Here is a 13,765-nt window from a genome sequence, read left to right as displayed (position 1 = left end):
GTCTGCAGTCTGGCCTTTTTAGCTAAATAAGCTTATAAAAAAGTCTTTGTCTGCTCTTTTTAAAAAAAAATAGCTGGCCTGACCTGAGTCTATGTAGGCTTAGCCATAGGCCCCTGTAGGCTGGCCTGACCTATTCTCACCTCTATTTAAAAGACATATACTCAATCACAAAAGTTAGCTTGAGAATTGTGGTTTGCACTACGTTTATAAAAATTATTTATGTCATATCTAACCAACGTGAGACTTCTAACACATCCACTCACATCTTTGTTTAAAGTAGTTCGTTAATAATAAATGGGCAAAAAGCATAATGAAATACTTAACGAGCTACCGAAATTTGTAAACTAAAAGCTTTGGAACAAGTCACAAATCAAGCTGCAAAATACATGTTGGCAATTTTTATGTGAACATTGAACAATAATGCCTTGATTTATGTGAATTATGAACTCGTCTTTATTTAATTTTCATCTGGTAATTGGTAGAGAAACGAGGGGCATAGTATACTCATGAAAAAAATATACAAAGATGCTAGCTATATGTATATTGTGATGCTCCAAGACATACGAGTTGGTTTGATATTAAACAGAACAAAGAACAACACACAGGACAAAAAAAATTCTTTGTAAAAAAAAAAATTAAATAACACGGGACAAACGTTTAAAGTATTAAATAAATTTTGTATTGTACGATATTTAATAGGCAAAAATATTATTTTAGTATTTTAAACAATTTACACAGAAGATAAAAATATTATTTTGTAATTTAATAAGAGACAATAATTTTTATTTTTATTCAGACCTCAAATTTTTTTTTGGGTATGCAAAGTGGGTATTAGCCCTCAATTTATTCCGTACCAGAAACAATTTTAAAATTTATTTGTACCGTCCCCTTCTTTCTTAACATATAAAACGAACCCGTATGTACACGGATAAAAAACTTCACACACAAGTGCAATTTTTGTTTTTTTTGTTTGACTAATCACCCCAAGTTGATTGTTGATATATATCTAGGCTATAGAATATATACACGTTGGGCACGTTTATTTAAATTTGATCGTTGAATATATAAAATATATACACGTTGGGCATGTTAGGTGTATTTAAATTAAAGATGGATCTCATCAAAAAAAAAAAAAGCTAAAGATGGTAAAATAGTCTCGTGAATCGTGAATTTAGCTCAGTTGTTAGAGACATTACATTATATATGTCGAAGTGGGAGTTTAAACTTCAAACCTCCACTTATCTACCTTAGTGAAATATTTAGCCAATAAATTACTTGATAAAAAAATCGCAAAATCAAGTGAAACACAGATTCACGCATATGAAATATTAGTAAACTGTTTCGGTACACTTAAAAAGTCTCACATCGTTTGAAAATCGAGACTAATGAAAATTTGTATGCAACACTCACACATCTTAATTCACCGAGGCACTTTTTATAAAGGATAAAATCGCGAGGGATCACACACAGTCCAAAACAGATAATATTTCCGAACATCACGTGGTGTACTTGATTACTTGAAGGTGGAACAAAACATTGACGTTAAAAGGAGAGAGCAGATGCCACATGCCTGTTGGATTCCAGCCAATGAGTTTTCTTTATTCGGTGCTTAAGTTCAAAATGTGTCAGATTCCAGCCAATGATGTTTCTCCATTCGGTGCTTAAGTTCACAATGTGTCAGAAGATGGTGTAGCAAGAATTAGAGGTGGGAACAGGCCAGGCCGGCCTACATGGCCTTAAGGCCTAGCCTACATAGGCTCAGGCCAGGCCAGCCTATTTCTTTAAATAGAGCAGGCCAATGCTTTTTTATAAGCCTATTTAGCTAAAAAGGCCAGGCCGCAGGCCATTAAAAAAGCCTTTGAGGCCTACTAGGCCGGCCTATTTAAGTTAACATGAATAATATTTTTATTACGATTATTATTTATATATTAAAATTTATACTTTGATTAAATTATAAATCTATTAACTTTTTAAGTAATTTAAGTTTATTAATCTACATTAGTTTTTAACATATATAAATGTATTATTATAAACTAGAATTGAAATATGATGACATATATAGTCAAATTCTCTAAAATATCAAATGGAACATTATTTTATTAGTTCATAAGTATATTTCAAAATAAATATAATTATTTATTTAAATATGTTCATATGAAATAGGCTTTTAAACAGGCTAACAGGCCACATCAGACTTTCAAAAGGCCAGGCTCAGGCCTAGAATTTAAGCCTATGATAGGCCACAGGCCAGGCTCAGACCTTTGATTTTTTGACAGGCCAGGCTCAGGCTTGGCAAAGCCTAGCTCGGCCTAGCCTATTCCCACCTCTAGCAAGAATGGCAACCATGCATTTAATGCATACGAGTTCTTTCCTCTATAATTTGAGGTTTCAGCAACGCAAATAATCACACAACAACAACACATCCTCACTCATAATAGATAGAAAGTTGAGAGAAAAATATAGATAGAAAGAAAAAAAAAAAAACATGAATTGGTGGTTGGCTAGAGCAACTGGAACAGAAAAGGCAAGTAATTTCTCACATCAAACTATCCTTTTTCCTTTTCAACTTTTTTTTGTGTGTTATTTTAATATATACAAATAAAACAAATCTTTTATCTTACATAAATCTGTTTTTATCATTGAATCAATAAATACTCACCATTGAATTAATATGTCACATCAAATTTTATTTGATCCAATGATAAAAATAAATTTGTGCATGACAAAAGATTTGTTTCACTTGTGTACTATAAAATTGATCCTTTTAACAAAAGTGATTTTTCTCACCCTTTTGTACTTGTAAAGATCACAAAATGCGAGGAAGAAGCAACACAGAGTTTCGTAGCATTAATTATAGGTGTGACAGGAATTGTTGGCAATGGCTTAGCGGAAACTCTATCACTACGTGACACACCGGGTGGTCCGTGGAAGGTTTACGGCGTTGCTCGCCGTCCGCAACCATCATGGAACATGGATAACCCTATCCACTACATCCAATGTGATGTCTCTAATCAAAATGACGTAGAATTAAAACTTTCTCCGTTGTATGACGTGACCCACATCTTTTATGTCTCATGGGCAAACATGCCCACAGAGACACAAAATCGCGAGGTCAACAGTGCTATGTTAAGGAACGTCCTCCGTACCCTCATCCGAAACGCTCCAAATCTGCAACATGTGTCCCTACAAACAGGTACCAAGCACTACGTCGGGTCCTTCGCAGATTTTGGTAAGATCAAGGCCATTGAATCACCCTTCACGGAGGATTCTCCACGCTTGGATGCACAAGTTTTCTATTACCAGCAGGAGGATATCTTGTTAGAAGAGGTTAGTGGGATAAATTGAGAAATTATCCTAATTATTTTATTAATTATAATCAATTTTTCAAAATTTAAAACAACATGCACTGTTAGTCAATTATAATCATTTGATCATTATAAAATTTTGTTTTTCATCGTAGCTAACTTAAAAATCAGGTAAATAATGATTTATTATCGATTGACAGTAAAAAATTTACACTGAAACCACGATAAAAATATGGTCATAATAACAAGTGTCTTAAGGGTGAATTGTGTATTGTTTAAAAATAAATTTTTGTCTTGTAAAAATAAGTCAAACTCAAACACTTGTGAAATAAATACAGAATTTTCTATATAAAAGTTACATCTTTGATTCCTTAAAGAATGCACTAAGGACATTTGTTAGCATTTTCTTTTAAAATTATTCTCATTTCACAATTCAAAGTTAATATCAGCAACATTATTCTATTGTATAACTAACTTAACTATATTTTCAGGTTGGCAAGAAAAAAGGAATGACATGGTTTGTTACTCGACCACATGTTATCTTTGGATTTTCACCTTACAGCATGATGAACTTAATCGGTACACTTTGTGTTTATGCCGCTATTTGCAAACACGAGGGTCTTCCTTTGAAGTTTCCCGGATCAAAAGCTACATGGGAGTGTTATTCGCCGGCTTCAGATTCAAATTTAATAGTTGATCAACACATTTGGGGTGCAGTGAACCCTACAGTGAAGAACCAAGCCTTCAATTGTAGCAATGGTGATGTTTACAAGTGGAAGCATTTGTGGAAGGTGTTGGCTGATAAGTTTGGGATTGAGGATTATGAGTTTGACGAAGAGGGTCCAGAGTTGAGGTTAACAGAGATGATGAAGGATAAAGGTGGTGTGTGGGAAGAGATTGTGAAGGAGAATGACTTATTGCACACTAAGCTTGAAGAGGTTGGGGATTGGTGGTTTGCAGATTTTATGTTGAGAGTTGAGGGTGTGTTGGATAGTATGAACAAGGCAAAAGAACATGGATTCTTAGGATTTAGGAATTCTAAGAATTCATTCATAAATTGGATAGACAAGACTAAAGCTTACAAGATTGTCCCATGATGATTTGGACTTTGGATTGTAGTAAAATAAAGTCCCATCATGAGGTGGGAAGAGTTATATTTTCTTTCCTTTTTTTCAGTCAAGTAGCTTAGTAGCTAGAAAATTCAATAAGTGAAGTGTCTCGGGTTCGAACCCGGACTCCTACACATATAGTGCGATGTTCCTACCAACTGAGTTAAGCTCATGGGGACGAAGAGTTATATTTTCTATTATGGTGTTTGTAATATTAATGTTGTGTGTGTAGAAAAAAGTTTAAGATGAATAATGTTTGTGGTTAATGAAGACTTGAGTAAGGAATGTTGTGGTTTCTAATATATATGTTTGTTACATAGATTTTCTTTGGCCACCCTATCCATTTTCTCGCACGCTCTATGAATTTACCAAAATACTCTGCCCGCTACTTAGGTAGCGAATACACCCCAAACGCTACTTAGGTAGCAGATACACCCCAAAAACATCCTAACAGATTTTATTTTTATAATGTCCGTAAGTAGCAGACAACATTTAAAAAAAAATTCATTTTTTATAACGTCCGCTACTTAAATAGCGGAAGGATAAAAATGCAAACGTATAGGGCACGTGAGAAGTAGGGCGGCAAAAAAAAATCTCTTTGTTATGTAGTAACATATTTTAGTTATTTTCATATTTCTCCCATGGTACCTATATCTTGCTTAAAATAGTTCAGTTAATATCAAAGAAAGAATACTGAAATATTTCAGAACCACTGAAATTTGTACATTATATGCTAGACTAACAGCTTGCAATTTTTTATGTCAACACTGACTTGACTTATTTTTTTTCCACTCTAATTGGTGGAGAGAAACTAAAAGGAATATGCTTCCAGAAAAAATATAAAATAAAGTTGCTTTGTATTGTGATGCTCTGAGACACAAGAAACAAATGTGAATTTTATTCCAATCTGCATATATTATAACCATAACATGACACAATAATACAAAAACCATAGCACACAATAATATCTAATCCTTGACTGAACATACCCAAGAAGCTAGATATCTCTAGCAAAGGCACAACCAGTAAAGGCTGATAAGTTTATTTAGCTATATAGTAATTTTTATGTCATATAATATTTTCACACACATAAAAGGATACATATATAGATATAATATCAATAACACAAACCATGCCACAAATCTCTCTGATCATGGAAGGTTTTTGGCTTTAGGATTATCAACTTTAGCTGCAGTGGTTTGGAGATCTTTGTTAGGAGGACACAACCTATAGTACTCAGGACAAGTTTCAGGATCACGCGCACACAAGTCACCCAACAACGCACATTGAATCGACAACAGCCTCCGAGTTGCCTTTTGAGATTTGTAAACTGGGCCATCTTTCTCCAGCTGATTCCCTCTACCCGCACCCTCAACGATATAGCCACTCAAAATCGCGGCAACAAGGAGAACCAAAACAAGAAAACCAGTAGTTTTTTCCATTGTGTATGAAATTTGATTAAGTATTTTTATTTTCTTCTTATCAATGTTGTTTTGTATGGAATGAAGTTGGCTCTAAAACTCTCCAATTTATAGAACAATTGATTTCCTTAAATGAGATGAAAGTGGATTAAATAAATTTGTAGATGATAGACTAAACAGCTGTGGAACAAATACATAAATCTAGCTGCAAAAAAGATATGTATAATTGTATGATATATATATACAACTTTACAACATTTCATAAGCCAACGAACCTTGATCAACTTAACCTTACTATCTAGTACAAATACAACAAAGAGCTCTTCGCGAAATGTTATGGTACACTTTCAGTAGTTATCACATAGGTTAAGAAATAGGAAACTAACCTAAGTTTTATGAACTTGAATATAAAACTTTTCTGATCCTAATGCTGCAGCCAGCTACAAGCTGATATATCTTCCTTCTACATTGTGTGAAATGAAATTAAAACTGCAGAGACACCAATAATAATTATAAGTATAAGCCACAACATATAGTGGAGTATTCATTAAAAATATTACTGCAAGCATGTAATGAGAAAGCTGTATTTCTTAGGCATGCATTTGGTGGAATTATCAAACCATACAAATTATCAAACATGGACAAAAATTGCACAATTCACATTCAATATTGTTCTTACATGATATTTAGACACCTTCAACAAAAGAATGTGCGCGCAGTACATTTCTATGAATTCAATAGGCTTAAATCTACTTTTGTCCTTCCCAAGTATCACGATTGTGCGACTTTGGTTCCACACTTTTTTTTGAGCGGTTTTAATCCTAATGTTTTTCCCTTTTTACAATTTCATGGTCCCCTGTGATTTTTCTCCAATTTGATACATATGTCGACTATTTTTTCCGATGTTGACACCCCCTAATGCCACCAAGGTATATGTGACAAGGCAAAATATAATAAAACTTTCAAATATCCCCCAACCCATTAACTTAGTTACACATCACCTTATTTCATGCATCGTATCCGTGTCCTTCACTCCTTCCTCAGTCAATCACTTGCCTTCTATAAGACAGAGATTGTTTGAACATTGGGTTGATGGTGGTGTTTTTCTTTTGATGTGTTGGTTTTTTATAGAATCACCTCACCACTCTAATGAACTAATGTTGTCATCCACTAGAGCGTAGTGTGAAATCAATTAGGAAGATGGTTGCGAGGTTGGGGTCAATGGTGAGAGATTGGACAAAATGAACAGGTTGGATACATGTCAAATGGGATTTGGTGTTGCGAACGAGAAGAGTGGCAGAGAAGATTGAGGAGGGGTTGGAAAGATATTAACTAATTTTAAATGTGTTTGAAAAAATAATGCAGGTGTTGCTGTGTAATTAAATTAATGGGAGAAATTGTTTTTGAATTTTTTTTATTATAATTTGTCATGTCACATATGTCTTGGACTCTTGGTGGCATTAGGGGTGCATGTGTGTCAAATTAAAGAAAAATTATAGGGGACCTTGAAATTACAAAGACAAAACATTAGGGACTAAAATCGCTCAAAAAAATGAGAAACTAAATTGGCACAGTCGGAATACTTAAGGGACTAAAATGGATTTCAGCCAATTCAATATAGCCTCATGTTTATTGTGAAATATACAACAGCAACAAATTCATGAAAAAACATAGAAAAAGTATGGAAAGATTGCAAAAGGAAAAACTTTTGGCTGCAAAAGGAACAAAAGTGGAAAAAAAGAAGACAAAAGAAACAGAACAATAAAGAGCTTTGAGATGACGACGATGCTGCTAAAGTAGTAAAGTATAATCCCTCAAATTCCAAAGTATTAAGTTGTTCATAAGCAATTGCAAAGTATGCAAGTACATGCATGCAAATATGTATATGAATAAATTATAACAACAGCTTACCAATCAAGCAAAGGAGAAAAAAAATTGAAACTGTTACTCGAGCAAGCCGACTGTATTGTATTTGGTATTGAGATCTTTGAAGCTGTCTCTGAATAGCACCACACCATCCATAGAGTTGCTTGTCATACCATTCGTCGGAACTATCATGGCTACTTTTACTTCTTTCATAGAATGCATTGGTGCCCTTTTATCAATAAAAGAATTACAGTGTTAGCAATTCAACAAATGCACTAAAAAAGTCAATAAAAAATGTCACTATGATGAGCAAAACAACAAAAGCAGATTAAGAGCTCACTCTATTCAATTCAGCCATTGGAATTTGTGCACTATCAGTTTCTTTATGATGCTCCACTGTTTTCAGTTTTCTATAACCATAACCATTCTTAGGCCACTTCAATTTGGAGATAGATTCCACGGAACTAAAAAATCCTGATAAACTAGGCACCTTATGCATTGCACCAGACGAACCACTGGAGGAACTCAACTGCTGCGGATCATCGGAAACTGAAATTTTCCAACTACTAATATCAGCACTAGCACTAGCTACCCTACGAATCCCACGTGATACCTCCTTTTCTTCACCAACACCAGGTGAAACTGAATTCTTATCACATAATTTTGGATTGTTGCTTTCAGCTGCTAGTGGCATTCCTGAAAGAAAGAAAGCGAGCTCATCTTTTTCTTCTTCGTCCAAACACACCCATGGCTTAGATTCCTTGCCATCCGAAGGACTCGATTCATTTAACGAATGCTCAACTTTTTTTATCTTTTCATCAATAGCTGTGATAAAATCTTGGTGCCTAGTTCTTCTTGCATCATTACCTAGGTTTTTGCTATAACTTGACTTAACTTCGCGTTCAAATTCCTCCAACTACATTTCCCACCAAAAATAAAATCAAACCATATCCTCATTATGATGATTAAATATGTCAAACAAACACAAACTACATACATTAATAATAAAATTTACCTGCCATTTAGCAGTACCAAGGGTAGTAAGTAAATCTCTTCGGAGTTCATTAGGGTTCCACATGCTAGAACTATCTTTGGTGGCATGTAACCATGTCCTATATGTCGATTCCATCCTTCAAAAACACAACAATAACATATCAATAGCCATACATTTTGAGCATTGCAGATGATTCATAAGATTATTATGCACACAGATGAACTTATAAATATTAAACCTCACATTTTTTCATGAATTCAATATATTCAACAGGGAAAAAGGGAGAAAAAAATACAAAGTACAAAAAATTCAATTTTTATTCTATCCCAACATTTCTTCTCCAAAATTAAATAAATACCAAATTAAACAAAAAGCTAAAAGCTGATATGAATAAGAATTGAATGAATCAAACAATAAGAATGAAAAATTGGTACCTATCTGCAGATTCCTGAACTTCTTCGGCAGCGTTAAAGAATGGATCTTTTTCCCACCGATCAAAACTTGACGCCATGAATTAATATGGGTGGCTTGAAATTTCAAAAATTGATAACAATTTCGCTGAGAATTGCGAAAATAATGAACAAAAATATAAACCCTAACCGAGGAAATCTCTGTTACAAAATTGCAATCAACAATGATTGAAAATAACAACGTTGGTGGTTGGTCAATTGAAAAGCATGATAATAAGAAAAATGAAGAAAAAATGGAATGAATCTATCCGAGAAAATGGTTGTGGTTACTGGTTTTTTTTTATGGTTGAGAATGAAGAGGGTGTGAAATGTAAATAGGATGATGATGAAGGTTGCTCTTTGTTTTGTTTGTTACATTTGTTTATTGTTTTATTTTTTATTTATTTACACCATTTATTATTTTATTTTTTATTGAGTGTAGTAGTCAACGAGAATAATTTGTCATGTGGAAGAGAAATAATGGTCACATGTGGTGGATAAGGAAGAAGGAACGAACGGTGGTATCTACAATGCTGACTATGTTAGTGGTCAACAAAATACTGCCTCATCATCTTGTTCCTTATTGCACAATTTTATACTAGTACTAGTATTGACAATATGATGTACTACTACAAGGGTCTTTGTAAGCTGACTATTGATGGAAAATTTTAGAGGTGGAGGGTGTACTTGCAAATATTCTGATAATCAAATGTGATGATTGAAAGTATAGAATAATGCGTACCTCTATCTAGAATATGAGTTAAGTTTTATAGGAGTTGAATTAGGATTCCAAGGATTTAGAATCTTCTACGAGATAAGTATTCTTGTGAACATGTGTTGCTAGATTAATTATCAGCTCAACAAGGGTGAAGATCTCACGTTATTTCTTCATAAAGAGATAAAGGGTTTTGAAATTTGGAAAAGTAATATGGTTGATTACATGAGTAGAATTGCATGAGTAGAATACACAATTCAAAGCCATTGTTATACATAAGATAAGATTCACCATTACACATTTACACTGTTTTGTTCATATACAATAATAATTATAATTCCTTATCAACGTTTACTTGAACTGTCCCTAATAACAAATATAAACAGCAAAGCAACACATAATATTTTCACAAGCCCTTACCTATGCTGGCTTCTCTTTAGGCTCCCCAAGTTTCTTTTAGGCCCCTCTAGCGCGTAAATAAATTCGGTTTTGTGTGCCAGAGAGGCCTAAAAAAAACACGGAGAGCGGGAAGAGAAACCATCGTTACCTATGTTTTGTTCCATTCCTAATTGGGCCCAAATCCAAAGCATTACAATATCAACTTTCATGGGCCACATTTTTAGTTATCCCAAAGCCCACCATAAATTAGTTCCAACCCATAAATAATCTCAAGTCCAACTAAAAGCAATTGGACTTCTAACCCTATGCTTCCCATCATTCCATTCCAAATAACCAAACCCCTTCGTTCCAGAAGGCATCGAACCAGAAATAAACCGAATCGTATAACCCTTCTTCTCATTCACTTCCTTAAAAGTAATAATCTCCGGTTCAACCACAACCTTCACTGACGAAGATTCCACCACCACAGAAGCTTTATATGTTCCTGGAGTTCCAACATTCGTGAGAACCCTATTATATTCAACTGTTACCGGTTTATTTGAACCACCACCAACTCCCGAAGCAGTTTCCAAAGCAACAGCAAAAGAAGGATAGTTAAAGTCTTCAAGCCGATATTTCTTGGCACACGTGAATTCTCTTCTTGCAACAATTTTGATTTGAAATGACGTGTAGTTTAAAGCACAAAAAAACCCAAGATAATCATCGACGCTGAGATCATAAACAAGGCCAGGATCAAGGGCTGATACAGGATCCACGTGTCCTGATCCAAAATCAAAGGGAGTAGCCGGTTTCCCGGTTGCAACATCTTGAATTGTTTGTCCGGTTTTGTATGAGGTGTATGCAGTGGTCATTAGCGCCGACCGTATAGAAGCAGGGCTCCATTCAGGGTGACTTCCTTTAACTATCGCAGCTAAACCACTCACGTGAGGACATGACATTGAAGTTCCTGATATAATATTGAAACTCACGTACCTTTTGTCAAGTGTTAAACCGGTTGGTCCAACTAAACCGGTCCAACCGGCTAGTATGTTTACACCCGGAGCTATTATATCCGGTTTAAGAATTTGTGGTGTTAAGCCGTTTGGTCCTCTTGAACTGAATGCTGCTACCACTGGTGAAGGTTGAACTTGCAAGTGTGTACCACCAAAAACAATATTAGCCGTTGGATTTTTCGTAGCAAAAACGTAGTCTTTTAGAATTGTGCCTGATTTTTGACCCAATGCTGCTGCTGGAATAAGATGAGGATCAGCAATTAACTCTTCACCATACTCTTCACCGTTAACCAAAATCATTCCAACTCCACCAGCAGTTTTTACTACTAGACCCTTTTCAACTCTTGAGTTTCCACCTCTTTCACATATCACAATTTTGCCGGCAACTTTTGAACTTATCAATGAATCAGGTATACAAAGATACCCAACTGAGGAATTTGTAACATTACCTGCATAAACAAGTGGTAGCAATGAATCAGGTAAAGGTTTTCCATTGTAAAGTGATGCACCAGTGTAATTTTTTCCATTTCCAAGTGATATATAAGATGGAAAATCGCGATCAATTGTTCCTGCTCCGACTGTTGTTATCCACGGTGCTACGTTGGACAAGCTTTCGGCACTTGGTCCACCGTTTCCTGCTGAAGCAGAAACTAGAATTCCATGAGACATTGCTGTGAAAGAACCAATTGCAATGATGTCTCTATAGTATTCTGTTTGGCTACCACCAATTGACATCGATAAGACATTAACACCATCTTCAATAGCTTTATCGATTCCAGCAGCTATATCTGAAGTGAAACAACCACTAAGCCAACACACTTTGTATGCCGCGACACGCGCTTGTGTAGCCATGCCTCTTGCAGTACCAGAAGCTAAACCGAATAAGCTAGCTTCTGCTACTTCAGAACCACCTGCTGTTGTTAAGGTATGACTTCCATGTCCATCATCATCTCTAGCTGATCTTGATTCTGTTGTTTCATCAATAGGACCAAGTGTTGCTTCATACCCTTTTGAGAAAAACCTTGCACCAATCAGTTTTCTGTTGCAATTTGATGAATTCAAGTTGTTACCGGTTTCGCATTCGCCTTTCCAACTCCTTGGTATTGGACCAAGTCCTGTGTCATCTAAGCTTTTTAGCTCTGGCCATATACCAGTGTCAAGAACACCAATAATAACCTCACTGAATTGTTTTGAATTAGGTAAAAGAGTGTTTGTTTTCGGCAATCCGAGAAACTCTGGTGTTCTTGTTGTGTGAAGTTGGTATTTAAGTTCAGGGATAACAGAGAGAATTCCTGGTTGTTTAAGAAGTGTTTCAGCTTCTTGGCTTGTTAGCCTTGTTGAGAATCCATGAGCTATGTGCTTGTAAGTGTAGAGAATCTCTGCTGTTTCGGATACTGATTTTAGCGATGTATCGAACCAGTTAAAGTGATCGGTATCAGTGAATGTTTCTGGCATGGTTGATTTGTCCATGTGAATTATGTATGTGTTTTTGGTTTGTGGTGTTTTGGTTTGTGCTACTGTTATGTGTATGGTGCAGAATATTAGCAGTAGAACAATTGGAAAAGAGTTGAAAATCTTCATCTTTAGATTGTTACCAAAGATGATTATTGAGACAATGTTTGAGTCTATGATTTGTTTTGGTTTTGATTCTGAGATGGAATGTATGTGTTGTGTGTGTGTGTGGTATTTATTGTTTATTTGGAACTTGTGGATTGGAACTGTTGAGTGTGTGTGTGATGGATGAATATTCTTGTAGGGGCAAAATAATTTAGAGTCTTGTTATTTTTTTTTCTGATCGAATAAATGATGTATCTGATTTATAATATTAATCAAATGCATAAGTTATTCCATTAATCTGAAACAATAATCTTTGTTTATGTATGAGATTTGCAATGTAGTGTTGTCCTCAAAACAACAAATGAAAATGTAACAAATTATCAAAAGAAAAGTTTTATTTTTGTGCTAAAGTGGAGCAATTATATGGGGTCAGTGTCTAGGACAACCAGAAAAGGTGTGTTGCTACTTTTTTGGGTCTATTTTTAAAATTGATGTTTAAGATAAATAATTTAAATGTGGCTGCAAATAATTGGACGTAAGATATCATTGTAGTACTTGTTTCAACTTTTAAAAGAGTTATTAAAAAAAGAGAAAATAATTTTATTTTAAAATTAAAGATGTTTATGTAAGTTTTATAAAATATTAGGATACAAGAACAGTTAGATTTCTAATTAATCTCTAGCAGGAATCATAAACCCGGTGAAATGGGCCCTGTGATGATCATGATATTGGCCTTAGCAGACCGAGTCTAGGGCCAGTTTGGAACATTTTGTTTATTAATTGAAGTGACTTAAAAACGAGTTTTACATTGAATGATAAGTGACTTAAAAATGAGTTTATAAAGGGGGGATATCTCACTTTATAATTCGATTTTGTAAATTGAGTTAATAAAACTCAAATTTTAAATTTATACTAGAGATTACGATGTTGAATCTCCAGAATCATTCTCTAAATATAT

At 34.7% G+C, this 13,765-nt stretch overlaps 3 protein-coding genes across 3 annotated transcripts; 1 reads left to right on the top strand and 2 right to left on the bottom strand.

The window, feature by feature from the left end:
• The first annotated feature begins 2,339 nt into the window (after positions 1-2,339).
• LOC123897438 (3-oxo-Delta(4,5)-steroid 5-beta-reductase-like) lies at positions 2,340-4,695 on the top strand. The gene is made up of 3 exons (XM_045948087.1): positions 2,340-2,524; positions 2,806-3,327; positions 3,797-4,695. The coding sequence occupies exons 1-3, from the start codon at positions 2,486-2,488 to the stop codon at positions 4,400-4,402; spliced, it is 1,167 nt and encodes a 388-aa protein (XP_045804043.1). The 5' UTR covers positions 2,340-2,485; the 3' UTR covers positions 4,403-4,695.
• Positions 4,696-6,037: 1,342 nt separating this feature from the next.
• Positions 6,038-9,757, bottom strand: LOC123897449. The gene is made up of 5 exons (XM_045948098.1): positions 9,130-9,757; positions 8,717-8,831; positions 8,042-8,617; positions 7,747-7,930; positions 6,038-6,324 (listed from the first exon to the last, which is right to left on the bottom strand). The coding sequence occupies exons 1-5, from the start codon at positions 9,204-9,206 to the stop codon at positions 6,299-6,301; spliced, it is 978 nt and encodes a 325-aa protein (XP_045804054.1). The 5' UTR covers positions 9,207-9,757; the 3' UTR covers positions 6,038-6,298.
• A 340-nt stretch (positions 9,758-10,097) lies between these two features.
• On the bottom strand, positions 10,098-13,257 carry LOC123897431 (subtilisin-like protease SBT1.7). Its single transcript, XM_045948074.1, has one exon. It carries the CDS (start codon positions 12,829-12,831, stop codon positions 10,528-10,530), a length of 2,304 nt encoding a protein of 767 aa, XP_045804030.1. The 5' UTR covers positions 12,832-13,257; the 3' UTR covers positions 10,098-10,527.
• Positions 13,258-13,765: the final 508 nt, after the last annotated feature.

Source organism: Trifolium pratense, linkage group LG1 (assembly GCF_020283565.1).
Source record: "Trifolium pratense cultivar HEN17-A07 linkage group LG1, ARS_RC_1.1, whole genome shotgun sequence".
Taxonomy (NCBI): Eukaryota; Viridiplantae; Streptophyta; class Magnoliopsida; order Fabales; family Fabaceae; genus Trifolium; species Trifolium pratense.
This window is presented reverse-complemented; position numbering and strand designations above follow the sequence as displayed.